This window comes from Epinephelus fuscoguttatus, linkage group LG21, assembly GCF_011397635.1.
Source record: "Epinephelus fuscoguttatus linkage group LG21, E.fuscoguttatus.final_Chr_v1".
NCBI classification, from domain to species: Eukaryota; Metazoa; Chordata; class Actinopteri; order Perciformes; family Serranidae; genus Epinephelus; species Epinephelus fuscoguttatus.
This window is the reverse complement of record NC_064772.1, coordinates 6,605,677-6,633,407: the sequence shown is the minus strand read 5'-3', so window position 1 is coordinate 6,633,407 and position 27,731 is coordinate 6,605,677. Positions and strand designations below refer to the sequence as shown.

The 27,731-nt window shown below is 37.6% G+C and overlaps 1 protein-coding gene across 19 annotated transcripts in view; it reads left to right on the top strand.

The window, feature by feature from the left end:
• Positions 1–27,731, top strand: part of nebl (nebulette) — a 186,106-nt gene that overhangs the window by 100,456 nt on the left and 57,919 nt on the right. For 8 of the 19 annotated variants that reach the window (XM_049566095.1, XM_049566101.1, XM_049566097.1 and 5 more), the window contains 22 exons: positions 623–736; positions 1,135–1,245; positions 1,368–1,478; positions 2,309–2,419; positions 4,253–4,363; positions 6,471–6,581; positions 6,683–6,793; positions 8,873–8,983; positions 9,408–9,515; positions 9,646–9,756; positions 9,868–9,978; positions 11,673–11,783; positions 13,424–13,534; positions 13,682–13,792; positions 15,441–15,551; positions 16,019–16,129; positions 18,792–18,890; positions 19,173–19,280; positions 20,532–20,642; positions 21,270–21,380; positions 25,588–25,698; positions 25,867–25,977. The exons of 2 other annotated variants lie outside the window; for them this stretch is intronic. In XM_049566095.1, the coding sequence (XP_049422052.1) occupies positions 623–736; positions 1,135–1,245; positions 1,368–1,478; positions 2,309–2,419; positions 4,253–4,363; positions 6,471–6,581; positions 6,683–6,793; positions 8,873–8,983; positions 9,408–9,515; positions 9,646–9,756; positions 9,868–9,978; positions 11,673–11,783; positions 13,424–13,534; positions 13,682–13,792; positions 15,441–15,551; positions 16,019–16,129; positions 18,792–18,890; positions 19,173–19,280; positions 20,532–20,642; positions 21,270–21,380; positions 25,588–25,698; positions 25,867–25,977 (2,427 nt within the window). 9 more of the 19 variants (XM_049566098.1, XM_049566093.1, XM_049566099.1 and 6 more) reach the window with 9 other exon arrangements.

The following is a 27,731-nucleotide window of genomic DNA, read 5'->3' as shown; positions in this document are numbered from 1 at the left end:
GTAGCTACATGCTAATGAATAATAATGCTAATGAAACATATCATCTTGATAGCTGATGTTCATTTCTCCCAGATTTCAGATGATATTCCTGTTGATGTTTAACGCGAGAAAGTGCCGCTATACTTAGCAGTCATTCCCAGTCTAGAAGTACACTGCTACGACAGTCAATTTCTCCCTGATTTTGGCTCATATTCCTACTTTAACAAGTCAGTTTGTGAAGGGTTTTATTTAGAAGCTTTTATATGTGATTTTTAAAGGGAGAAAGTGCTGCTATACTCTGTTACAGTCATTCTGTGGCTGTAGTGACCATGCTGAGAGGCTGAGATGCGTAAGACCTGTAAACATTGACCTGTCAAAGCAGACTGGGCTTTTTCAGAAGGGGGGCTAAAAGAAACACGTGCTGAGAAAGAATATTTCAGACAGAGGGTGAATACAGGTGTTCCAGCACAGACAGTATGAAGAAAATAGTATTTTTTAACATAAAACCATTTCAGCGCGCTCTAGTAGAAAACCAAATTACAAGTATGAACCTGAAAATTAGCATGATAGGTCCACTTTAATCTTGCAAGCACAGCCTGATACTGATAGTAGTGACAATGTTGCTTTCAACTCTCTCTCTCAGGTGAATTATCGCCCTAAGATGCTGGTTAAAGGAGCCCCCTCCTCTCTTTACTCTCAGCTCCCCGACACCACAGAGATCCAGTTTGCCAGAGAGATGACTGAGATGCAGAGTGAGGTACAGCTGAGCTCACTGTCCACACTGTCTCTGTAAACAATGGTAAAGTCATCATTTTGGCCTGTGTTTAAAGGTCATTCCATCATATGTACTTGCAGAGTTCGTTTAATTTGGTCAAAAACAGATGGAAATGGGTGTTTTGTACTAAACAATGCCCAAAATAATGGCAATATTCAGAGCACCAAGTGACATATTTTAGTTGATTTTGCTTGAACAAAAAAAAAAAAAAAATCTTAAGTTATTTAGTGTATCATGACATTTATCTTAACTTAAATTGAGTTGAACTCCTCCCTGAATTATTTTCTTATGTTGGAAATACATTTTAGTAAAGTGTTTCAATCAATGACACTCAGCATCTTCGTTGTAACCTGCTGACAGATAGTTCTGTCCTCTCTCAGAGTAAGTACAAGGAGGGTTGCAGGATGAGCCTCTCCCAGAGTTTCTACTCTCAACTCCCAGAGACTTCTGAGACTCAGTTTGCTAAAAGTGTTGCTGAGCTGCAGAGCGAGGTGAGGCAGTGTTTCATTGACAACACCATTAGTGCTCAAAGAAATCTTGTTTGTATTGTATTTTTTTTTTCTGTACATACTTTTAAAAGCTACCGTATGTTGAAATGTATTTTTATTCTCAGATGCGGTACAAGGAGGCGGGTAAGAAGGGCGTGAACTCGTGTTTGTATTCTCTACTCCCGGAGACTTTAGAGACGGCTCATGCCAAGGAAGTCTCTGAGCTGCTCAGTGAGGTACAATAACCAGAATAACACCACAGAGACATGAATATGATATTTTTTAACAGTTTCAGTCATTGAAATATTCAGGACATACATCATTCCATAATTTAGTGTGTAAGTTCATTTCCAGACAAGTAAATATACACAGATAATTGCCTCTATACATGAAAAGAGAGAGAGACAGTAAAAGTGATAATAAAGAGTTAGTTTAAAATAGATAAATAACAATAATTGTAAAGAATAATAAAGACAAAATAAAATAAAATAGAGAGATGATGATAGTGATACAAAAAATAAGTAAAAATAAAGTAAGTAAAAATTGATTGAAAATAAAAGAAAAATACAATTTACTGTACTGGGGAGCTGTAATTTATCTACTACCATGAAGAGAGACTCCCATGATTACTTAAATCTGGCCTTTTCTAATAACATTAGATAAACAGATTCAGATTTGTACCAACTGAATTGAGGTGTGTTGAAGCTCTTTTGGCTTCGACAGAAGTGAACTAATGTTTGATCACTAAACTTGATCAACCTCTCTCAGCTTTTTGTTTTCTTCAATTGAAAATATATCATTTATTCTATTAAGCTCCATATGCTCAACATTAGTGCACAGTGCTACAATTAGCTTTTTGATACTTACTGGGAAAAAATTATAATTATTTTTGCTGGAATCTCCTCTACATCTTTCCTTTTTCTTACTGTGAGCAACATAAATGATAAAATACGCTGAAATTATAAATTTGACATTTTATTCCAATGTAAAATGTAATGACAAGATATATTTTGTGTCTCCTAATTTGTTATAAATATGCCCTCATATTATTTTTGGATTACTACAGGTGAAGTATAAAGAGGAGGGTAAGAAGGAGATGAGCATCAATCTATACTCTCTGCTGCCTGAGACCATCGCCACCCAACACGCTAAAGAGGTGTCAAACCTGCAGAGTGAGGTACTCACTTAAGTTACTTTTTTTGTCTAAAAGCAACCATTTGTGACATTTTAAATATTAAAGCAACTACAAGGAACTTTCATGTGATGTTTTAGCTCCTGTGGAGGAAGAGAGCCAGTCCAGGATCGTTTTGAATCCTTTTTAAATCCTGCAGTTGTCTCTATCTGTTAAATGAGTGCATGTGCTTTACCATGGTTGTTTTTTTTGCTCTACTGTCAGTTCTTTTACTTTTAGAAACGTCTCTTCCTTTTAGCTGAGTAACGTACAAGTCACTGCCAAACTTTGCCTGGGAAAATGTAAAACATAGGTCTGTCTCCGGGAATTGAACCCGTGGACAGGCATGTAAAATAATTTCCTTGTGTACTTTAGTTTAGTTTAGTTTAGTTTATTTTAGCTTTTAGCTTTAGCTTAGTTAGTTTAGTTAAGTTAACTTTAGCATAGTTTTGTTTACTTTAGTTCAGTTCAGTTTATTTAAGTTTAGTTAAGTTTGAGTTTAGTTTAGTTAGTTAAGTTTAGTTTATTTGAGTTTAGTTTAGTTTAGTTAGTTATGTTTAGTTTAGTTTGAGTTTATTTTATTTTAGTTTAGTTTAGTTTGAGTTTAGTTAAGATAGTTATGTTTAGTTTAGTTTGAGTTTATTTTATTTTATGTTAGTTTAGTTTGAGTTTAGTTAAGTTAGTTATGTTTAGTTTAGCTTAGTTAGTTTAGTTAAGTTAACTTTAGCATAGCTTTGTTTACTTTAGTTTAGTTTAGTTTATTTAAGTTTAGTTAAGTTTGAGTTTAGTTTAGTTTAGTTAGTTAAGTTTAGTTTAGTTTATTTAAGTTTAGTTAAGTTTGAGTTTAGTTTAGTTTAGTTAGTTAAGTTTAGTTTAGTATAGTTAGTTATGTTTAGTTTAGTTTGAGTTTATTTTATTTTAGTTTAGTTTGAGTTTAGTTAAGTTAGTTATGTTTAGTTTAGTTTGAGTTTATTTTATTTTAGTTTAGTTTGAGTTTAGTTAAGTTAGTTATGTTTAGTTTAGTTATGTTTAATTTAGTTTAGTTTAGTTTAGTTTAGTTTTGAGAAACCAAAAATGGCGTATGGAGATACTTCCCTTATTAAATAACAATAATCATACATAAAAAGAAGAAGATAAAAACAATGATTGCATAATTAATCCAAATTTCAATACTAAGAAATAACACAAAATTTATAGAAATGCATCAGTTACAAAAAGTTTGGTTTTACAAGCTAAATGTATTACAGATTAATTAAAGTGTTAAGAGTCTTTACAAATCAGCCCTTTTCAGATTTTTTTTTTTTTTTTTTTTTTTTTTTTCGAATAATGCTATGGTAGATGTTGATTGCAGTGATGGAAGTCGGTTGTTCCAAAGAGATGGTCCTCTATTTCAGTGAATGTTGATCAGGGGAGGTCAGACAATACGGAACTGACTGAATGTCTGAAGAAGACTTACAAAGTTGGGCAAGTTATGAGTTAGGTGCACATATTTATATATGAATACACAAGTCTGGTATATGAACACATTAAAAATTGATAGCAGTTGAAATTTTTGAAAAGAAATTTAGAAAATCGAATATAAATTTGAAAATATAGAAATATAAAAACAGCCAGTCTTCTTGTTGATGGTCTTGTTTGCTTATGTAGGTCATGTAGAGGCATCAGTTTTAATTTGAGACTGTTTCATAACCACTTTAAACTCCTTGTAGCTGCTTTATTAAATAGAAATTTTGATATCTCTGATTGTCATGAACACTCACTCTCCTGGAGATCTTTTCCTGGATAGTTTTGTTGTTAATAAACAACAAGATAACATGGATCCACTGGTGTCTCCTGCAGCTGAAGTATAAAGAAGGTCTGAAGCAGAAGATTCAGAGCAGTTTGTACCATCAGCTCCCAGAGACCACAGAGACACAGCTGGCCAAACAGCTGTCTGAACTGCAGAGCGAGGTACACGTCCAAAAGCACATTTCTCCTCTTTAAAACATGGCTCAACAACACGTGGTCAGAGACAACAAGAAATTGTGTTTCTCAAACACTTTAGGCTTTTTAACATAGTGTTTTTTGTCAGTGTGTTGAGTTTGAGATTCAAATTTAGGTAAAATTTAGGTCTCATGTAGAGAAAAAATAATAATGACACCAAAGAAGAAGAGTGTTCTCAGTTCTGACCAAGACTTAATAAATTATGGATTTTAAATCTGATTTTAAATGTTCAATATTTTTCTCTGGCAGAGTATTTTTAGTGAAAAAACTCTGCAAGCTCCTTGTTTTCAGCAACAATACTAGCATGTAAAAAAACAGCATTGAAACAGTAGTGTGTACAGTCTGAGTGTTAAGTGTTGTTTGGAGAATGTAAACTGCCAAACTAATAAGGAACAAATAAATGACACGATAAATAAACGTATATGCCATTAAATGTTATAAAACTAATAAAGAAGTGTATTGAAAAATATTACAGAAATTAGTAAGTTGTGGGAAATAAATTAGGGACAAAGTGCAAAGGGAATTATATATATGTTTATATATAGCACAAAGGTTAATAAAAAATGAAGGCAGTTAAAATTTAAATATCAGCGTATGTGGCATTTTATCAGTTAACTAATGTCTACATTTAATTTAATACATTTAATGACATATCAGTTGATTTGTCAAGTCATTTAATTAGGTATTTATTTTGGATTTTTGCAGCTTTCATCCTTCATATGTTTAAGAGACCAGTTCATGACATTTTAAAAGAAAGAGAAAGAGTCACAACAACAGTGCAGCACCATGAGATAAAATTAGTAGACATTTGCAAAAGCTGTGAAGTTCCCAGATGAAGAGGCTTTGTGCTAAATATTCACTTCATTTGTGAGAGCGTAAAACTCTTCATTGTGTAGAGCTGCTCTCATGCAGTTTGAGCTACTTTAAACTCTCTGAAGAGTCTCTTCTTACTCATCCAAAGCTCTCATGGAGGATTACAGCCACTAAAACCCAAAATGTCTCTTTTCTAAAGACAGATTGCTGCAGTTATTTTATATAACAGGAATAATTTTATTGACTTTGTTGCTGCCATGTGACTTGAGAATATCACACCTTTTATCCATGTTATATGTTGCTGCCTATCTTTTTGTGATATGTTATGAATTTAACTCAGCACCACCACCAAACAGGAAACTGTTAAAACACAAAAATTAAATCTGACTTTACTCCTTAGTCTTAGTCTAAATTTAGATATTCTAAAGTCACTTAAATTAATTTTTCACTTCATTTGTAAGGTCCTTTTAATTATTGATTTAAAAAGCTTTTAAGGGGGACAGTGAGTTCATTATCTATTTAATAGGTACAGTGAGTTTCAAGTTTCTTTATTACAGAGTAAAATTAAATTTGGTTTCTCAGAAACCAGTAGTATCTGCATGTAACCAGGAGTAGCAGCAGGACAGAAAGTCTTAAGAAAGGCAGTAGAAAGTATTTAAAAGTCTTCTTAAATACGTTCTCTTGCTTATCAGTTATAAACTGTTTCTGTGTGTGTGTGTGTGTGTGTGTGTGTGTGTGTGTGTGTGTGTGTGTGTGTGCTTGGAGGCCATCAGGAGACGTCATTTACATATAAACTCAAAGTAGGATTGGTGTGACAGTGAGTTGTGTGTATGTGTGTGTGTGTGTGTGTGTGTGTCAAAGCTGCAGTCAAAGCAGCTAGGATGCTCATCGAGTCATAATGGCCATGTGTCTACTTTAAATCACTTCATCATTGATCAATAGCTAATCCACCGTCAATTTTCTCCCACTCTTCCATGTCCAGGTTACATTAACATGCTCAATTATATCATCAGGAATTATTGTTATACACTCTTGGAAATTACCTAAAAAAGTGTGATATCTACTGCTTGTATGTCACACATACTGAAACAGGTATTAAAAGGGCTGTAAAAAGTCTTAAATGTAACATAGTAAATGCTGCATAAACCCTGAAAACAAGCAGGCATCACTGGGAAGCAAAAAGTATAGAGATCATTCAGACATGCATCAGTAATTGTCTGATATTTAATAGGAAAAAGTTTGTGTTCTGTGCTGTCTGCAGACAAAGTATAAAGAAGCTGGAAAGAAGGAGGTAAATTCCTGCCTGTACTCTCTTCTGCCTGAAACCCTGGAGACACAACACGCCAAAGAGACCACAGAGCTGCTCAGTGAGGTACGGAGCACAAAGTGTGTTTAATAACTGTGAACATACAGGGTAAATCAAAAGGCCTTGATGGAGACAATGAATGTTTCACAATAAATACTTTTTTTCAGATTAAGTACAAGGAGAGCGGGAAGAAGGACAGATCCAGCTCCCTTTACTCCACTCTGCCTGACACTTCAGAAACCAGCTTCGCCAGAGAGATGACTGACATGCTGAGCGAGGTACCAACATGCAGAATAAATCATGTGACTTCAAGTCACTGTGGATTTCTGACTGTATCCTCTGATCCAATGTCCAGTTTTCCAAAACATTAATGACAGTGACAGCTGGAATTCAATTATTATTTATTTTTGCATTTATTTTTCAAATTTATTTGTATGTATTTATTGATTTAAAAATGTTTTATTTTTTGTTAATTATTTCCAATTTGCATCCCATCCCACCTCCATCTTATTTCCCCAATCTTACTTATTTCTGTTGCTTAATACGTTTTTTTGGTTATTTTTAAATATTATTATTTTGTAGTACCTTTAATGGAATATTCATTTATTTATCAAGTCATGTATTCATTTATTTTATTTTTGCTGTTTCTTTCCTTTATTGACAAAAAAAAATTTTACACAAAGAAAACAAAACTACAAATGTTAGAAAGTTATTAATAAAATTTTGTTTATTTATTTTCTTATTCACATTTTTGACAGGGACATTTAGATAAAATGCAACAGATAGAATTTGTATATAGGACTTTTTTTATTTTCAGGATATGATTATTTATTTTTTATTTGCGGTCCTTGTCCCAAGTTTGGCCTGTAAGGGATAAAACACTATTAATACAACTGAGAGACAAATAAGCTTAAAACAAACATAGATGAACTCAGCTAGAACTGTACTGAAAAACAGCTCACAGCATGTCTTCAGTTTCTGTTGACTACAATTAAAAGGGATAGTGCACCCAAAAATGAAAATTCAGCCATTATCTACTCACCCATATGCCGAGGGAGGCTCAGGTGAAGTTTTAGAGTCCTCACATCACTTGCAGAGATCCAAGGGGAGAGGAGGTAGCAGCACAACTCCACCTAATGGAGGCTGACGGCACCCCAGATTCAAACACATAATTGAAACCACAAAATATCTCCATACTGCTCGTTCGTAGTGATCCAAGTGCCCTGAAGCCCCGACATAAATGTTGTTTGGAAAAACGTCATTTGAACTCTGTTTGTAGCCTCATTTTAGCCTGTAGCTCTGACTGCCTCACTGGCACCGTGTTCATGTGTGCACTTGCGCAAGACCGTGAGACATGGGCACCGTGTTCATGTGAGTTGACGTGCTCTCGCTATTTTATGATTTCAATTATGTGTTTTTGGACGTTTGAATCTGGGGCGCCGTCAGCCTCCATCAGGTGTTGTGTTGCTACCTCCTCTCCCCTTGGATCTCCGCAAGGACTCTAAAACTTCACCTGAGCCTCCATTGGCATATGGGTGAGTAGATACCCTGTCATGTCATCATCATCATCATCATCATCAACCATTGTTTATTCAGGGAAAACTGACTGAGTTCTTTTACAGCAATGCCCTGAATTCACGTTCACACAGGCTAGAAGGATACATAATAACAGCCCCAATAAAATGATGAAGAAGTACAAAGACATAAATAACTAGCAGCGCTGTCTGTCAAGAACGATAAACAACAATAAAAGCTGTGAAATGATGAAAAAGTTGTACGAGATAAAAAACAAATAATAAGTAACAGCTCAAAAAACAATAAAATGTAGAAAAAACCTGATCATGTCTGTGAATTGACCAAAGCAGGTGAGAGCAGATGAGATAAAATGAGATGTGGTTGATGTCAAACTGAACACTCTGAAGGTGTTGTGCAGAAAGCTGCCTCATCATATCTGATGTTTTTATCATGAGTTGGTCATCACAAAGTGTGATTATCATCAGAAAAGGATCAAAGAGGTTATCTGTGTTGCATTTGCATTTGAGTGATGTTGCACACAAACAGTCCTCACTAATGAGGCCTGGCTCACCATCAGTGTTGATCTGTGAGGTGTTCATCAAACACAGACAATGAAGAGAAGACTATTTAGAACACACAAAGAAAATAGAGAATATAAAAGCAGCAATGTTAGCTTTAAAAAAAAGGTAAATGTTGATATGTGGATGCAAAGTGTTTTTGTTCTCCTGCAGCAGCATTACTGAGTGCATTCCTGTTCACCTTGAATGTTCCCCTGCAAATAAAGTTTTATGAAGCTGATCTGTCCAGATAAGTAACTCTAAATACATTCTATCTTTTTACAGACTAAGTACAAGGAGAATGGGATGAAGACTCTTTCACAGAGTGTCTACAGTCAGCTACCACAGACCACTGAGACTCAGTTTGCTAAAACTGTTTCTGAGCTGCAGAGCGAGGTGACGAATCAACATGCATCCATTCTGCAGATCTAAACAGAGAGAAAATAGGGCTGAGAATAAACTCAGAGAAAACAGAGCGATATGAGGAGTATTCCATGAGTGCTGATATAGAATATAACATCAGTGAGACTTTTAACTGTACAAATTAATCCACTATACAGTTGTATAACCACTGTTTGTTTCTTTGGATTTTTATGCTTGAAATATAATTAGAATGATTATTTGATTATAAAAATAGCTGTCGATTAACTAATCAATTAATAGACTAATCACTGCAGCTCTACTGTACACAATCCAACAGATTATTGCTACGCACACCTATACAATGGAGCTCTTGTTTTAATTTGAGCTGAATGTTTCTGTTGTTGACATTGTATTGAACGAATTATCAACAAGTATCATCTCACTGAATGAATTTTAGACAAAGTACAAGCAGGGAAAGAAAGACGTGTCCAGCTCTCTGTATTCCACTCTGCCTGAGACTCTTGAGACACTGCACGCCAAAGAGGCTTCTGAGCTGCAGAGTGAGGTAAAAACCTGTAGCTCACATGGTCCTCCCACACCTACACACTGTAACAAACATGCATCCACCCATCTAGCCATCCATCCATGTGTCTTTTTATAGATAGATAATTGTCTCTGCTCCTGTTTGTGTGCAGCTGAAGTACAAGGCAGCTCTGAAGAAAGGTCACTCTTCTAGTCTGTTCCACCTGCTGCCTGAGACCTTAGAGACAGCCCACGCTAAAGAAGTCTCTGAGCTCTTCAGCGAGGTAACAACAAGAATGAGAACTTTACTGTAGACTCCCAATTTTTTAAAGAACCTCCTCCTTCTCCATGAGACATTTTCCAGACCAAAAATCAGCACATATGTCTTTTTCCAGGTGAAGTATAAAGAGGAGGGTAAGGAGGAGATGAACATCAACCTGTACTCTCTGCTGCCTGAGACCATCGACACCCAACACGCTAAAGAGGTGTCAAACCTGCAGAGTGAGGTATTCAGACTGTTTTGTTAACTCGTGTCCTCTCCTCCATAGTTTTTGTCATGATGTGACGTGTTCGTTTGTGAGTCTTGTAGTCTCAAAAGGATATTTCTGGGTGTTATAATCCCATTCTAAAGCCCACTGCACTGAAAATCAAGATATCTGAATCAGCTGATTACTTAAAATGTATGCACACATTGGTACATGGTGTAATTTAGTTTAAGCTAAATTCAGGAGCAACAGAGAGCAGTGCAGAGTCTTTTTCTCCGCATTAAAACACATGTCAGAAAACTGTCTAAATAGCTTTAACCCTCTGAGAACTGCCAAGCTGCCAAAGATCCTGGCCAACATTTCTAAGAGGCTGTAGTGGGCTGAGTTTAAAGCTGGAGTGATGATGATCATCATATGAACCTGAGGATTTCAGTGGTTCCAACCAGTTCATGCTAGCTTCTTAGTAAGGGGGCTAGACAACACTCCAAAGTTAGGCTCAGTTTTGGCAAGGAAAAAACTGGCATGGCCATTTTCGCAGTAGTCCCTTGACCTCTCACCTCAAGATATCTGAATGATAATGGGTTTTTTTGTAAGTACCCACAACTCTCTCCTTCACAGATGTGCCCACTTTATTCTAGTCCCATGCAGTTTTTTTGCATGCAGTATAAATGTGTTATTTTTACCTGCTGTATTTGAATATTTTTGCATATTGTTCCCATCATGTCTTGGAATTGCCCAGTTTTATTCATGTTTGATGATGTTAGCCACCATAGTAGTCATTTCATTGTAGTGAAACCATTTTTAAATGGACATCACTGTATAAATTGACCTATAGTGACGTCTAGGATAATTACAGGCTCATTAAACTTTACAACCACAAACTAGAGACCTCGGGCATTCACAGGATGTATAGCTTTCATAGGTGTATTGACAATAAGGGGGTTTCTCTGCAATTTGCAGAACAGATGCACTCACCATCCAGTTGCTAAAAAATGCAGTTCTTACAGAAACCTCCAAATGTCAAAAGTTCTTGACATCAAATCACATTGTGGATTTTTCTGGGGTGTTCCTCAAGGTTTATTTATTTATTTATTTATTTTACCAGTGTTATTAATTCACAAGTGGTCAAAATGCTTAAATTCAGCACTAAATCTGTGTCACAAATTTTATCAACCCAAATATCGCTGCAACAACTTATGAAACATAATTGATCGTGGGAATAGCTGTCATATACTTCCATCAAAAGTTTCTATACACCCATACACATACATACATACATTTATTAGGAGCCTAACCTAATCTTAGTGTTTATAACATACATATGACTAAAACAATTTGATGTACCATGCTGAGCTGCATCAATAAATCTGGCTTAATTAACCCACTGTCAGGTGATGTTTATCACTTTGATGTAGCATCTACTGTTGACCTGCTGTCTCCCCTCAAAAAAAATTATTTTTATCTTGGGCCCTCTTTTTCCAGTTTTTAGCCATTATGGCAATTCAAACATGCATTGCCCTCGTTGTCTGCAGTGTCCATGAGTTCATATGTGGAGCAAGGCCAAAGAAAGGCTGACACTTCCTGTTTTTTGTAAGAATAATAGATTTGTGTAAAATGTAAGAGGTGGTAATGTGTATAGTAACTTATATAAAAGCATTTACAAAAAAAGTTTTGAATTGTTACATTTTTATGATATTCCTTCCTGTCTCCTGCAGCTGAAGTATAAAGAAGGTCTGAAGCAGAAGATTCAGAGCACTTTGTACCATCAGCTCCCAGAGACCACGGAGACACAGCTGGCCAAACAGCTGACTGAACTACAGAGCGAGGTACAGGGATTTTAAATGTTATTGCATTTAAGCTGGGGACACTGAGAACAAGACTGAACAAAGTATCCAGTCCCTCCAGGATGGTTTGATGCCTCGACTGCTGCAATTGACTCAAATTTAGCCAATCCCCATAAATAATTTTCCCCAATAACCAAAACTTTACAGCAAATTTGACTTTTTCAAATGGGTAAACTGTTGTTTCATTATAGAGCTGCGTGCAGGGTATTGATTTGCTCAGCCCCTCTCTCTCTCTCTCTTTTTATCATGAGACTGCCACTGCGTGACCAGAGCTCTGTGCCCTGGACAGAGTCAAACACAGGGCAGGGCTAACTGTTAGCATCACATGGCTAACTTTACCCAATGGCTAATAACTGGTTTTGCAGTTGGGTTGAGCTGTTTCGGTGTCGGTTTGAGATTGTTGGGACCATAAACAGTCTTGTGTTGGATGTTAGGCGCTGCTGGTGCTCACGCTAACTGGGCAGAGAGAGTGGGAGGAGAGTGGCTCATGGAGATGGTCGTTCAGCACTGCTTTAAATGGTGGCAACAGCTGATCATCAGCAATCAGCTGTCACTTACCCCAACCCCTGTACCATTACATATAGATTCTAATTCTGTGGGAAAGACTGAATGCTCATTATAATCAGTACTGATCCAAGACAGTACTTGCAATTTTCACTTGCCCCCAAAATGTTGTTATAAAAAATGCCTATGAAGATTGCAACATGCAGCACAATTTTTCAGAAAAGCTGCTGTAAAATTAGACATTTCAGGCCACAATAATCCCAAAAGCCCACAAAATCCTTGAATCCAAGAGATTACATTTTGGAGAAAAAAAATATTTAAAAGTGTTTTTCTTTTGTTGTTCCGAGAGTGCAATTGTACACTGGTTAGTTTATGGACGAAGTATGGAAGCCGACAGCCGTGCTTTCAGTAATTATTTTCAATGCCATTATGTCGAGATCACAAGTTATTTTATTAATTTGAAAAAATATCCTTTATTATCTCTAGATAATGAGATAATCAACCAGTTATCTCGAGAAAACAAAAGCTTATCATTCTTATCAGAGATCAGGACTTCCATGTCAGCATGCATAAACGGCACCTTGACAACTGTAGCAACTGATTTAATCTGAAAATGTCAGATCAATTAGTACCCAGTAATTCATTCATTTATTCAGACATGAATTTTCCCTGACAGTTGTGACAATGATCTTGAAACTGAAATCAGGTGTGATCAACTTAACCAGACACTCATTTTCAAGCGCTTTATTATTAACACATGATCTTGAGATAAGATATGACACCTTGATCTCTTACATGAGAAATCTGCAATTTGTCTTCTCAAGAATCAGCATAGATTAACCTGAGAGAAGGAGCTTTATCATATCAAGGTAGCGAAATAATTAACTCATGATCTCATGGTAACGCCATTAAAAGTGCAAGCACAGCTGTTCTTGGCTTCCGTACAAGGTGCTCACAGAACAAAATTTTATATGCATTGACATGTGTTCTGAAAGTCAGGATGCCCAGGATGATGAATTATATCTACAGGCAAGGTGTCAATAAACTTAATTAAATGCAAACTTTCCTGCACAAACCATCACATTGTGGAAAGTGACTGTGTTCATGTCAATCTGCAGACAAAGTACAAGGAGGCAGGTAAGAAGGAGGTGAAGACGTGTCTGTACTCCATCCTGCCTCACACTATGGAGACTCAGCACGCTAAGGAAGCCACAGAGCTGCTCAGTGAGGTAAAAGTAAATGAATAACTTCCTACTTGCTTGATTTCTGGGAGTTGTGCAGGTCTGACCGTACAACCAATGTGCAACACGAAAACAATTTTAATCCACTCATGTCATTCATTCTCCTCTCTGCTTGTTAATGCTGTTATTCCCCAGACCAGATACAAAGAAGTCATGAAGAAGGAGATGTCCAGCTCCCTCTACTCCACTATGCCTGACACATCAGAGACCATCTTTGCCAGAGAGATGACTGACATGCTGAGCGAGGTAAATAAAAACACAGCCAAGATATTTCTGGTTACATTACCTTCATTACCTGATGGTGTCTCTCAGTGAAGGATGTGTAGAGATTAACACAGATTAATATTAGGTGCACATACTTAGGATATATTCAGGGACTGTTAAATACAACCAAGATTTTACTGAACACTGATACCCTTCATACATTTTATTAAAGGGCCTAATGGTGGAGGCATAGGTATATGGTGTAGTGTTGCAAACTGACATTTTTTAGAATCTGCATTAAGCCAATAAAAAAATTGCAGTTGCTGTTGGCCGGTAGCTTGGCTGTTTAAAAAAGACAGGTTTGTGCAAGATGTCCTGTGCACTTTAGTGGCTATTCTCTCTGACAAATCCACAGTCTGCAGTGTTTTAATTCCACCTTGTAGTATTGGCTCTGCTTGCTTGGAAACTCATCTGGGGTGGTACCATAAAGGATGTCAGGTACTAGGCTGTTAATCGACTGAAATAATAAGAAACTAATAAGAAACATCTTCAGTCAAACAACACCTGCATTTGAACCTTTTTGCACGAACTAGATAATACAAACACAAACTAAATATTTGCGAGGTTTTTTGTTTGTTTTGTTTTTTTTCTTTGTCTTCAGGGCGCCTAAAAACTCAGCAGGTAGAGTAGGCGTCCCAAAGCTATGTCCTTGCCATAGCAGCCATGGGTTCAATTCCAGCCCACAGCCCCCTGCTGCATGCCTTCCCGTCCATCCTCTCCCCCTTTCACACTTCAACTGTCCCATCAATTAAAGACGAAAAAGCCAAAAAAAATCAGTATCAAGAGAGGAACTAACAGGAACTTGGTTTTGGTAATTCCATGGACCTGTTGACAATGAGAAAAATCTATAATCATAGCAACCTAATACGAACAATAGAATGGTTGAATGTAAATACACACATAGTAGTGTGACTCATCAGTACTGTTTCTATGGTTACCTGCAGCTTAATTGCCTTGTGCACTGATTTTGGACCAGCTATGTTTAAAGTTCATCTCATACATTTTTAAACTTGCCAGACAGTCAGAAACAAGTATTTCCATGCCACATAAACTGAGCCAACAGCACTGTTTTGAAAGAAATGTATAAGTAAATAAAAAACAAAGTAATACTAATGTGGGGAATCATAAATCGTCTCTTCCAACTCAGACATTTTGGAGTGATATTAAATAAACATGAGGTCTCCAGTATGCAGGAGGGATCCTGGATGAGCTTCAGCTGAGAGCTCCTCAAAATAACTGAGAGAGCTGCAGTAAAAATGCTGTTTGATTAGTTATAAATAATCACTACCCCATTATCCAATGCTCTCTGATGTTTTTATACCTCAGACACTCAGAGGCCACATTAGCATCAGAAACAGGATCAAAGGGGAATCACAGTCTGTTCGTAATGTGCATTAGAGAAGAGTCATCAACAATATCTGATCGGTGATACCAGATTTGTGCTGGTTTCTTAAAACAAACTTTTTGGGGGTCTCATTGTGACCAAATGGAGCTTTAGTGGAGCTTCTCAGTATTCAGGAGTAGATTCACATGGTTCTAAACATGGTAGCTGTTGCTGTTTTGTATTTCTGTGTCAGTATCTGCCCTGTTTATAAATCAACCTCATCTCTTTTCTTTCCATCTTCTCCAGAACAAGTACAAGGAGGATGGAAAGCGAAGCCTCCCTCAGAGTTTCTACTCTCAGCTTCCAGAAACAACTGAGACTCAGTTCGCTAAAACCGTCACTGAGCTGCAAAGTGAGGTGAGGGAGAGAAGAACTTCATGAATAAAGTTGTCCTGAAAATATAAAAATATAACAGGAAGACAAACCTTCTCGTGCTTGATGATGTCACCAGATACCCTTAATACTGTTCTTATAAGGATTCACTTTTTGTGTCATTGTAACTCATTTAAAACACAAACCCTGAATTGGGTATTGCAGATACGCAGATGACACACATCTCTATATTTCAGTGTCTTTCATGTGTGATCACTTCATGTTCAACAGTATAAATGTTGCAGTCTCACAAGGTCTCAAAACTAATTTCAGTTGACCTGGGAAAAAACAGAAATTCTAGCAAAAGCTCAGTGACAACAGGTCTGTGCACAATTAGAGTCCCGATGACTAAGTTTAAAACCTGTGTTGTTACTGATTTTATCAAGATTGATTAATTGAAATCGTTTTTTAAGGGCAATAAGTTCATTATCAGTTTGTGCTTCTGTTTTCAGGTGAAGTACAAAGAAGCAGGAAAGAAAGGAACAATGAGCTCTCTCTACTCAACTCTACCTGAGACTCTGGAGACACAGCATGCTAAAGAGGCTTCACAGCTGCAGAGTCAGGTACACAGTCAACATCTGTCCACACACTTAAGCACACACTTTTGTTAATTCCCTGTTTTGTGTAAATCAGGGCAAATCTTCTCTCCAGTTCAGAGAGTGGCAGTAATATAGTTGAAGCTGTTTGGTGACCGCCAAAAACACAGGAAGATCAAATTTCAATCTGTCTCAAATGCTTCTTGCTCTGTACACATGGCTTTTTTTATTATCTGATAACTTTCCAATCTCATAAATGTGCTGAGTGTAAATTTTAAGGCGACTTCAAATCTCTCAGCTTTCTTCATCAAGTTTTTATTAAGTTTATAAAAGTATACCTGACCCAAAAGTAAGACTTGAGGGCGTTTTCCCACCTACAATTCAGCAGGCTCAGTGAGATTCGTGGATCAAGTTGCAACATTGTTGCATCTAGGGCTGCAACGATTAGTCGACTAATCGATGACTAATCGACTATTAAAATAATCGGTGACTATTTTAGTAGTCGACTAATCAGTTTGAGTCATTTTTCATAGAAAAGTACTATAAAAGTACCCCAAAATACCCCTATTGCAGCTTCTTACGGTCAAATATTGGCAGCTTTACACACTCTCCCATGACGGTGAACTAAAACCCTTTGGCATGAGTACGAAACAAGACATTAGATGACATCATTTTGGGGTTTGGGAGAAACAGACCGCCATTTTTCAATATTTTGACACATTTTTCGATAAAACGATTAGTCGACTAATCGAAGAAATAATCGACAGATTAGTTGACAATGAAAATAATCATTAGTTGCAGCCCTAGTTGCATCTTTAATTTGGTTGGATTAGCATTCACACTGCACTTGTCAAGTGCACTGTCAAAACGATCGCTCTTCCATTGGACAGAATTTCTGAATGGAGCAACACCAAATGTATTCGGTCTCAGATTTTCTGTTTTTGCTTTGGTGTTTTTATCAATCCTTTTAGAGGACAAGACAGTGAGGTGTCAAGCGTGTCATTCTTCACCTTCTTTGAGAAGGTGGTCCCTGATGAGAGAGAGAGAGAGAGATTATGATGTGTTTTCCTTGTTACACAGAGAGCAAGTTACGACCTGGCTCAATGTTGATTCCCAGTGCACGATAAAAGTGTCTACTCACCTTCAACCTCCACTGTTGTTAAGTCACTTCTTATATTTGGGTCAGATCGCATTCTCACCCAAAGTGAACCGAAGTCTAGTCAGTCCCTCCAGAAAATCGTGATCTTGCGATCACAATAATTAATTGCAGGGGCTTGCAATTTTTCTGTGTTCTTCCGCATTTTCCGGCTGACCGGAAGTCGTCGCGTCTGATGACATCATTTGAAACGTCATCAGACACATCATCAAATGCACTAATGGCAATGCAGTATGGAGAAACGCTCTGTATTGACAGGAATTTGCACTGTTTAAATGCATAAAATGTGTTAAATGTATTAAAATGTTATGTTTACAGAAGATGTAGCTTACATGTTGTTTTACAGTCACATTTTCGCAACATTATTGGAGTCCATGTTTTGAAACTAATTAAATAAAACTAAAGAAGAGAACTATAAAAAAAAAAAAACATTTGCAGCTATTTTTTGTAATATTCAGTATGATTATTATAGCAAGTGATTACATGACTTATTTTTTTGGAGGTAGTAATTTAAAAAAAAAAAAAAAAAAAAAAAAAAAAATCGCATTTTTTTTTCTCTGCCGCACTTTCCGGCAAAAAAAATCACATAAAAATGCCAGAATACAAATGCAGAAATACAAATTTAAGTCCCCTAAAAATAATCAATAAAATTTTGAGTGTATGCCATATTTAGAATATTTTCACTGCTTTACCTTGCCATCAGACAGTGATATCCAGTGGTGCATTACATCACTCTCTCAGGCCAGACTCCATTGACAAAAACAATAATTATACCTTGCAGAACACAGAAGCTGCAGGTCTGCCGCTGTCTCGATTGGTTAATCTGTTTGTGTTATTTTTTCTGACTTTGATGAGCCTGAATCAACACTAAAACACCAAAGTCACAAAATAACACAAAGTAACTTACCAATCAAGGGAGCAGTAGACCAGTAACTCCCATGTTCTGCAAGGTAAAAGTACTGTTGATGCCCAAGTAAGCGAGCATATATAACAGCTTCAGTTCCCCTTCAGAAAGGGCTGTCTGTGTAAAGAAAGGGGGTGAAAGCATTCTAAATATAGCATACACCTAAAGTGATGTAGATTTTTTTTTTTTTTTTTTTGGTGGCTAAAATACACCCCCCGTCCACAGCAGTACATTGCTTAGCTTTTGTGGCAGTACTTCAACCCGTTTCTCCAAGCTGGGAGCGTGCTGACCGCTATACACTGTCCATGGAGTAGTACCTCCAAAACTCCAAACAATACCTCTAAGACAGGTTTTAAATCTTTTCACCCTTTTTTCTGAAAGTTGTTTTATTTTTTTTTAACTGGCCAAAAAGTCATATCTTAAACTGTGAAAGACCAAAACTCAGGTCTGAGCTTTACGCTTAACAAAAGAAACTGAATATACTGGACTAAAAGCACCTCTCTTTAGCTGTTAATGTGTTTCATTGTTCTTATATGTCCTTCATCCAGCTGTAAAAACCGTTATATATATCTATTGATTGAACAGAACTGAATAAAGTGATTGTCATGTGTTTACTACGTTTGTTTCAGCTGAAGTACAAGCAGAAAGACGCCTCCAGTCTGTTCCACCTGATGCCAGAAACCATCGACACTCAGTTTGTCAGACAGCAGACGGAGATGCTCAGTGACGTATGACATCCTTCAGAACAAAAACTTTTCATCTGTTGTAGTTTGTTTCATCCTCACAACTCAAAACCTTGTCTTTCATTTAGAGATTTATTTAGTAATGAATGAGTATAGTCTTCATTTATCTACGTATATTTGATTAAAAAAAAATACACAAAGATTTAGACTTCTGGTGTATTTCGGACTGTTTTCTCTCCCTGCTGTAACATTTGAGAACTCATCTGAGTGAATAAATGAGTGGTTTATTCTTGTCCTTCTGGCTACATTTCTTCTCCTCTTCACAAGGTCAAGTACAAAGAAGAAGGTAAGAAAGAGATGAGCATCAACTTATACTCTCTGCCTGACACCATCGACATGCAGCATGCTAAAGAGCTGTCAGACATGCAGAGTGAGGTGAGTTCAGACTGTAGACTGAATGTGCAGTCAAGTCACACTTTGACAGAATCATCTGCAAACTTCATATGAATTAGGAATCTACTGCTAGCACATTCACACAGCAAAAAGTCTGTATTTTTTTCTGATTAACTAAAACAAATCTCAAGATTATCTTTAGATAAGAGATAACAGAGATATATTAGAACATATGGTCGTAGTAAAACTATGAAGTTTGTTTAAATATATTGTTTTTCCAAATGCCACCAGTCTCATCTTTCCAGATGTGCTTTCTCCAAACGGATGTATGAATCTTTCAGTATCTCATCACTTTGATTTCAATTATTTGGGTCATGATCTGATTGAAAATCGAATCTCAATTCAGTCCATAGAGGTACTAATTTAAGGTTCTACTCCAGTCAGCTGTACACTAAGAAAGGCGTATGGCAAATTATGGCATGAAAATACTTAACTTTCATTTTGACAACCTTGCATATTGAATGGATCATTTCAGGCTCATCTTCCTCTGGAGACTGCAGAATCCAAAGTGCCCAAATGCTTGCCTGGTTGAATCTTTTGCCGTTTGATTCTCCATTTAAGATAGGCTACCAACTCCTAGACTTAACGTTAACAGCAACTGACTAGCCAGTTGTCATACTGCTTGCTGCAGCTCTGGATTCCTTAGACTCTACATAGTCTACAGCTATGTACAGTAATCTGCCATAAAATATAGAAAAGGCTGCTTGGCAAGTCAGCATTGCCAGACAAAGAAGTTTTGGAAGTTGTGAATCAATTTGGAATCGTAAAAGATAAAAATTTAAATTCTTACATGAACTGAATTTTCCGCCCCACCCCTAGTCTCCATGTAGGCAAGGAGGAAAAAAAATATGAAATAGAACATTTGCAGGAAAAAAATAGACCCTAAATTTACTGGTTCAGTGATTAAGACACGTACATTACCACTGCAACATCCCAGGTTTGATTCTGGCTGAGGACCTTTGTTGCATATCATGCTCTTTCTCTCCCTGCCTTTCCTGTATCTCTCTGCAGTAAATATCCAATAAAGGACAAAAAAACAATTTATTGAGATAAAGATTCACAAGGGATGACCTCAGAGTTTGGAGAAGTATTGATTTAATCTAAAAAGGAGTTGAAGGAGCGCTGCAAGATGTAAATAGTAAACACCAGTGTTTAAAGAAAAATTAAACAGTGAAAAGTTCTTTTCTCATTATTTTGTAACATTAAACTTAAATGTGATTCCTGTATCAACAGGCTAAATACAAAGAGGCTGGTAAGAAGCAGACATCATCGTCTCTGTATCACAGACTACCTGAAACTCTGGAGACACAACATGCCAAAGAGGCGTCACAGCTGCAGAGTCAGGTACATGCGTACACACGTGTTGTGGAAAAACAAAAAGATTGAAAATCCTCTAACATGTTGGTGCAATCAAGAATGCGCTAACAGCTGACAGCTTAGGAAAATGGTCTGCAGTATTGTAAATTTACTCAGTTCATAGTCTGGGAGCTGTAAAATGCAACCTTCCTATATCCCCAGTTTAGGGCTGCAAAATGTAATGTTTTTTATTTTCATTTCATTCATTGCAATGGATTGTTTGAGTAAGTTGAAAGAGGGTATCAGTAGAAAACTGCACTTCAAAATGTAACTAACATTCTTTTTCATTGGTGTCTTTTGTGTTCAATGTTTAATTTGTTTAATAAAAGGTTGGAAATAATTTCCCCTAATTCTTTTAGTTCAACAAGCAATTTGTTGTATTTTAGCCGTACACTGAAAGCAGCAGACATCTGATTACACCTTAATATCTGTGTATATACTTATATCACAAGTAACACTTTTATCATGATATTCAACATCATATACAGTATTTTCCTCAAATGGTGCAGGTATACCCCAGCTGTTTCTACATGTTTTAGCAACACTTATGATTTTAAATGTCTCATTCGTCCTTCTCAGTGACTGTCCAAGTGTTGTCCCCTCTGTGTCTTTTAGATCTTGTATAAAGAGGCTGTTAAGAAGGAGCTGTCGTGTCCAGTTTACAACCAGCTGCCTGAAACCCTGGAGACCCAGTTTGCCCGAGAGCTCACCGACATGCAGAGCCAAGTAAGAGCAGACAGTGAAGGGACACATTGAAGTATTTGGACTGGTTTTAAAATCATACATCAATGAAGTAACCATGTCCTCCAGTAAAGTGTTCAGTAGATGTGGGGAAAAATAGATCCTGAAAGAGATTTTTGCAGTTTGTCCTGATCAGAAAACACTGAGACAGGCAGCTGCTGTGTGAAAGATGCAACTTAGTTCAGATATTTTTTTAAAAATATGACAATCTTTTAGAATGCACCATTAATACTTAAATAATATGCACAAGATCCAGCACATTATTCCTGCATAGATATATTTACACTTTCCTCACAGACAGCACAGATGTTCAGAAACAAGTATTTTGGACTCCACAAATTTTTTTTTTTTATGTAATTCATTGCACAAGGTCGACTTGTTAAAGATTTTCCAGTGCTTTCAGTCACATCTCAGGGCCTTTGTCAGCAGATGGAGTTTGCTCAGTTGCCACTTAGATGATTTATGCCTACCATACACTGAAAGACTTTGAAAAGATTTTTAAGACTTAAGTTGATATGGAGATATATTTGTGTCTTTATTACATGCGAGAAAATAAATGATATGAGAGGGGAAAAAAATAAAGAGAAAAAAAAATGAGAAGTTTTCACACTGATAGCAAAAAATAATATTTGAGACTAAAAAAAGTTGAAAGTATTTTGTCATAGAATATAAAAAAAAGATTTAAAAAATGATTTCCAAGAAAAAAAACTCAAAAAACTTTTTACTCTCAAATATTATTTTTTTGCTATCAATTTGAAAACATTTTCTCTCCCTCTCTCTCTCTCTCTCTCAAAAAAAAAATGTTTCTCTCAAAACATTTTTCTTCTGTCTCTCAAAACCTAAGTCTTTGCTCTCGTGTCAGGATTTTGCTCTCACTGTGAAAAATAATGTCATGGGCGGGGCCACGTTCCTATTGGCCAGTCTCAGCTGAATTGACAGCTAGGTGAGGATCGTCTTGGGAGTTGGGAATTCAACTGAATCATTCATCCACCATGGTGGATTCACTGGCATAGATGTGCTGCGTTATTTGGAAGCGGATATGCATACATTAACGTTATGCATGTGTGGCCAAATGGAGAGGAGAGGGAAATGAACCGACAACACCACCTGTGGAATTGCACCCCAGGGAATACACTCATACCTGTAGACTACTCTTAACAGAAGGTCACACAGATTCGTACACTGGTAAATATGGGGACAGGAGACGGACTCCAAAGCCGCATGAATGCACAGCCGCGTTACAGTGTGCTTTAATCCGTCTGTGGGAAACCGGCAGAACAGCAGTGGAAAACGGAGCGGCCGCACCGGGGCTGGAGGCCGTGGATAGCTGTCCTTCAGGATGCCCAGCTGACGGCCCACGTCACCGTGCAGCCCCACACAGTGCGCAGAGGAGCAGAAGAAGCCACAAGCTGTGGCCTCAGAGAGCAGGACAACCTGTTAACATGAAGTTAACAGAACTAGCAGAAGTAGAAATAAAAACACAGAGCGAGCTTACCGGAGCGAAGAGAGCTTAAGCACAGCGCACAGCTCAAACCCAGTCACCGTCTCGCAGTGAGGAAGAGCAGACACCACGCTTTTCAAAGTCCCCTCCGAAGCTGCACACAACAGGAACGGCCAACGCCGCTGTAAAGCGAAGAGTCACGGCAGCTGTGACACCATAATACGCTTTAACAGTTCACAAACATTGCAGCACCCATGCCTACCTTATGAGTCCCAAGTTTGGGTACAGAAACCGGAGCACGACACACACAGCCCTCGTCAGGTAAACGCCAGGTAGAAGTGAGCACGCCCGTGAGGGGAAGACCAAATAACGCAGGTGCCACCACTGCGCAGTTAGGCTCCAACAACTGGAAATTAGGCCCAGCTGATGCCAATTAAGGGCGGAGGTGTAGCAGCGCTCACCCTGCCACACATGGAATGTTGGAAGAGAAGAGCACCGTAGTAAAGTAACGCTAATGGGATAACCTAGCTAGATGTAAAGTTAACGCTAGCTGGCTAGTGCAGTTAATAACACAATCTCGGTAAAATAACATTAGGTGAGAAAAGGGATTCATTATAGGAATGATTTTGATAACCAACTTGTTCAGCTAGTTACCCATCAATTGTGTGTGTCACCATCTTACCCAAACATTGGAATTGAATTCGACTCCTAAGACGATCCTCACCTAGCTGTCAATTGAGACTGGCCAATAGGAACGTGGCCCCGCCCATGACATTATTTTCACAGTGAGAGCAAAATCCTGACACGAGAGCAAAGACTTAGGTTTTGAGAGAGACAGAAGAAAAATGTTTTGAGAGAAACTTTTTTTTGAGAGAGAGAGAAAATATTTTCACACTGATAGCAAAAAAAAATAATATTTGAGAGTTAAAAAAAGGTTTTTGAGGGGGGGTTTTTCTTGGAAATAATTTTTTAAATCTCATTGTTTTGTTTTGTTTTTTTAAAAATACTTTCTCAAAACTTTTTTTAGTCTCAAATATTATTTTTTGCTATCAGTGCGAAAACTTTTTCTCTCAAATATTTTTTTTTCTCTCAAACATTTTTTTCCCCTCTCATATCATTTATTTTTTCGCATGTAATAAAGACACAAATATATCTCCATAAGTTGACACCCTGTCACATTTAAAGACAATAGGAGTCACACACTATAAGATGTTACAAAAACTGTGAATCTTGTAGGGTCACTGTCACTACAGCAAGATTCCTTTTGAGTTCATTTCCCATCCTGCTCCTGGTAGAAAATACTATGCCAAACTCCCTTTAAGAAATATGACACAGTCACTAACAATTCCTTACATCTTCTCAAAACTCTAGAAACTAAACACAAGATAAAAGGTGTCATATGTTGACAGTATTCTTGTCAATTCATTATCAATATAATACATAAAGATAAACTGTATTTATGTACAAACTTTTGTTTGGATTTGGTCGTGTCACTCCCTACCAGCCTCTGTTGGTTAGTTGCACTTTTTAGTGGGAGGAGACTGTGGGAATGAGAGGTGAACTTTCCACCAGTTTCTCCGCCTTTTCCACAGCAAGAGAACTGACACTTTAATGTTCATGTTGTTGGAGTCCGCTCTATGTTAACTGTCTACCCAGTTTGCTGCTTCCTGTTTTGTGCCTGTTGTTTGTCAACGTCATTAATCTTCGCTATTTGCATGAGCCAAGAGTCAAAATTTACCATAAAATTAAACATGATTGATTGTTTTGGAACTTCAAGACAAGAAAAAGACTGACTTAAGACAGCTCTGATTAAGGTTTATGGCCACCTTAAAGGACTAGTTCACTTTTTGTTTGAAATGGGGTTATATGAGGTACTTACCCATAGTCAGTGTATTACATACAGTACATGTAGATGTCAGTTGGCACGCCTTCGGTTTGACGAAGCACGTTGGAATTCAACATGGAAGCTAAGCAATGTACTGCTGTGTAGGGGGGCAGCAGCAAAATGTACTTTAGCCACCTAAAAAAATTATATCAGTTGAAGTGCATAATAAATTGAGATTATTTTCACAGCTTCACCTCATTGTCAGAAAGTGATTTCCAACAGGAAACTAAAGCTGTAATATCACTTTTTAAAAAAAAAAAAAAAAAAAAAACCAGACTCCATTGATAAAAACAGTGATGTTACCTTACTGGACACAGGAGCTGCTGCTCTACTGCTGCCTCAAACTGTTATTGTGTTTGTGTAATTGTGTGACTTTGGGGTTTGAAGAAGCTAGTTTGGATTCACCAAAGTCACACAACAATATTAACTAACTAACTGATCGAAGCAGCAGTAGACCAGCATGAAGTAGACCATGCTGTGTTCAGTGTGCCAGAAGTACTGTTTGGTCAATAGAGAGTCAAGAGTCTGGTGGTTTCGATGAGAGCATAGAAGGGGAGCTGAAATTGTTAACAGCTTCCCCGTCAGAAAGAGTTGTCTGACAAAAAGATAAAGCGGTGAAAATACTCTCAATATAGTGTACACTTCAATCAATATTGATTTTTTTGGGGTGAGACTTTTGTAGGTGTCTAAAATACATTTTGTTGCTGACTTTTCTAATCTGTTTCTGTGGAGCTCTCAGTTCTTCTGACTGGTAAAAAGCAGTGGTAGCCGTTATGAAACATGTCTCAGATTTTGGCGTAAATGTCGATAAACTCACTCAAGCTGTTTATTGATAATCTCATGTTTTAATCTGTCTCTGATTGTAGAACAAGTACAAGGAGGACGGGATGAAGAGCCTCTCTCAGAGCTTCTACTCTCAGCTGCCAGAAACCACAGAGACTCAGTTTGCTAAAAGGGTTTCTGATCTGCAGAGCGAGGTGAGAGGAGAGAAAAGAGGATTGTGGATAAAGTCTTACAAGCCGACACATTCATGCACAACTAGATTCAGCAAAAACACGAGTGGATGTTTTGTGCTGTAACTTTAAATGTGGGGGATTTTAAACAAAAAAAGAGATGTAAAAATGTCTATAAATGTTTTTATGCAGACAAAGTATAAGAAGTCAGGGAGGCAGGAGGCCGGCAGCTGCCTGTACTCTGTGATGGCAGAAACTCTGGATACTCAATACGCCAAGCAGGCCTCCCACATCCAGAGCCAGGTACTGATCACACTTCTACACCTACACAAACACCAGACCAGGGATATCTTTGGAGCTGATGTCCGTTTATTCCTGATGACAGGAATAAAGGTGAACGTAGGGGTACAGAGACTAGTTATCAAACGTTCCACATATTGTGTACGGAGGTCTAAGCATGTTAGGTAATAACATCTGAAACAAATTTTGTATTTAATGACGAAAACTCTGTCTGTGGGTGTGTCTGTGTGTGTTCCACGTTTTTCTCCTCACTGACTTGGTCAATCCATGTGAAATTTGGCACAGTGGTAGACGGTCATGGGAGGATGCCAATGAAGCAATATTACATCAATTGGCCAAAGGGGGGCGCTATAGCAACCGATTGAAATGTCAAACTTTGAATGGGCATATCTCATGCCCCGTATGTCGTAGAGACATGAAACTTTGCACAGAGATGCCTCTCCTCATGAGGAACACATTTGCCTCAAGAACCCATAATTTGCACTTATATAGATTTTCCGCCATTTTGAATTTTTTGAAAAACACTTCAAATCAATCTCTTCCTAGGAAGTTTGACCGATCTGCATGAAACTGGGTGAACATAATCTAGGGACCAATATCTAAAGTTCCCTCTTGGCAAAAGTTGGAAAACTTACTAAAACTGAGCTTCTATAAGGCAATGAATATTGCGGAGGGCGTGGCTCATCACATAAAGGTGTATAACATCTCAAGGGTTTCACCCATCACCACGCAACTTTGTAGGCATATAACCACACATAATCTGAGGGGACCCCTCCATTATTGACCCCATCAAACAAAATGGGGGCGCTAGAGAGCTCATTTCTTATCTAGGCCTAACCACCATATGGATTTTTACTAAACTTGGTAGATATGTAGAACAGGACGCCTCAAGGTGACTGGAGAAATTTAACTCTAATTGGCAACTGGGTGGCGCTATAACAACAGAAAAAAGCTTCAAAATGGCTAAAATGCAACCGATCGCTGTGGCTCCCCCTGTGGGGAGGTTTTGTAAAACACTTTAACTATCTGCCTTTCAATGTGCTGCCTCAACTACTAATGTACAGTTTTAGCCCACTAACTATCCCACTATTGGCAATGGTACTATTGTAATTTCAATAAAGCAATTGTACTATCAAATTCACAAAAACTCTGTCTGAATACATTGCTCTTCTTAATGGGTTCAGTTGACTATTTAGAGGCTGTACATACCAACACAGGTATTTATAAAACCGTGACTCTTTGCTCACGGTTTGGCCTTTCATCCACACGTAACCGCAGTTTTGGGCCCCTGTAACCGGAGTTATTTGTAACCGGAGTCCAGGGTGAACTTTCTGGAAAAGTCCGGTGTCAGCAGTCATGTGTGTACAGGATAACCGCAGTTATTTTTTCTCGTCTCTATTGTATGACATCACAGTGTGCAACGTAAACAGAAAACATCTGTGTTATTACCCTATCCAGTGTGTGCAAGAGACGATTTGAGGATGGACCTAAACAAAATACTGCTGCTATTTAGCAGCATATCAGCACTTTGTGGCTGTATCATACAACTTACATTGTTCTTTTTCCGTTAATGACGTTTTACTGCCTTCTGATTGGCTACAATGGCCTTACATTTAGGAGTTATATCGTCACCTACTGCTTTATTACATTGCTTGATAGTGGAATTTGCAGTGTCATGTGGATGGAGGTATTTTTATTGTTTATTGTTTTAAAAATACCCGTGCTCGTGTGGACTAGGCCTTAATCTGCAATTTCCT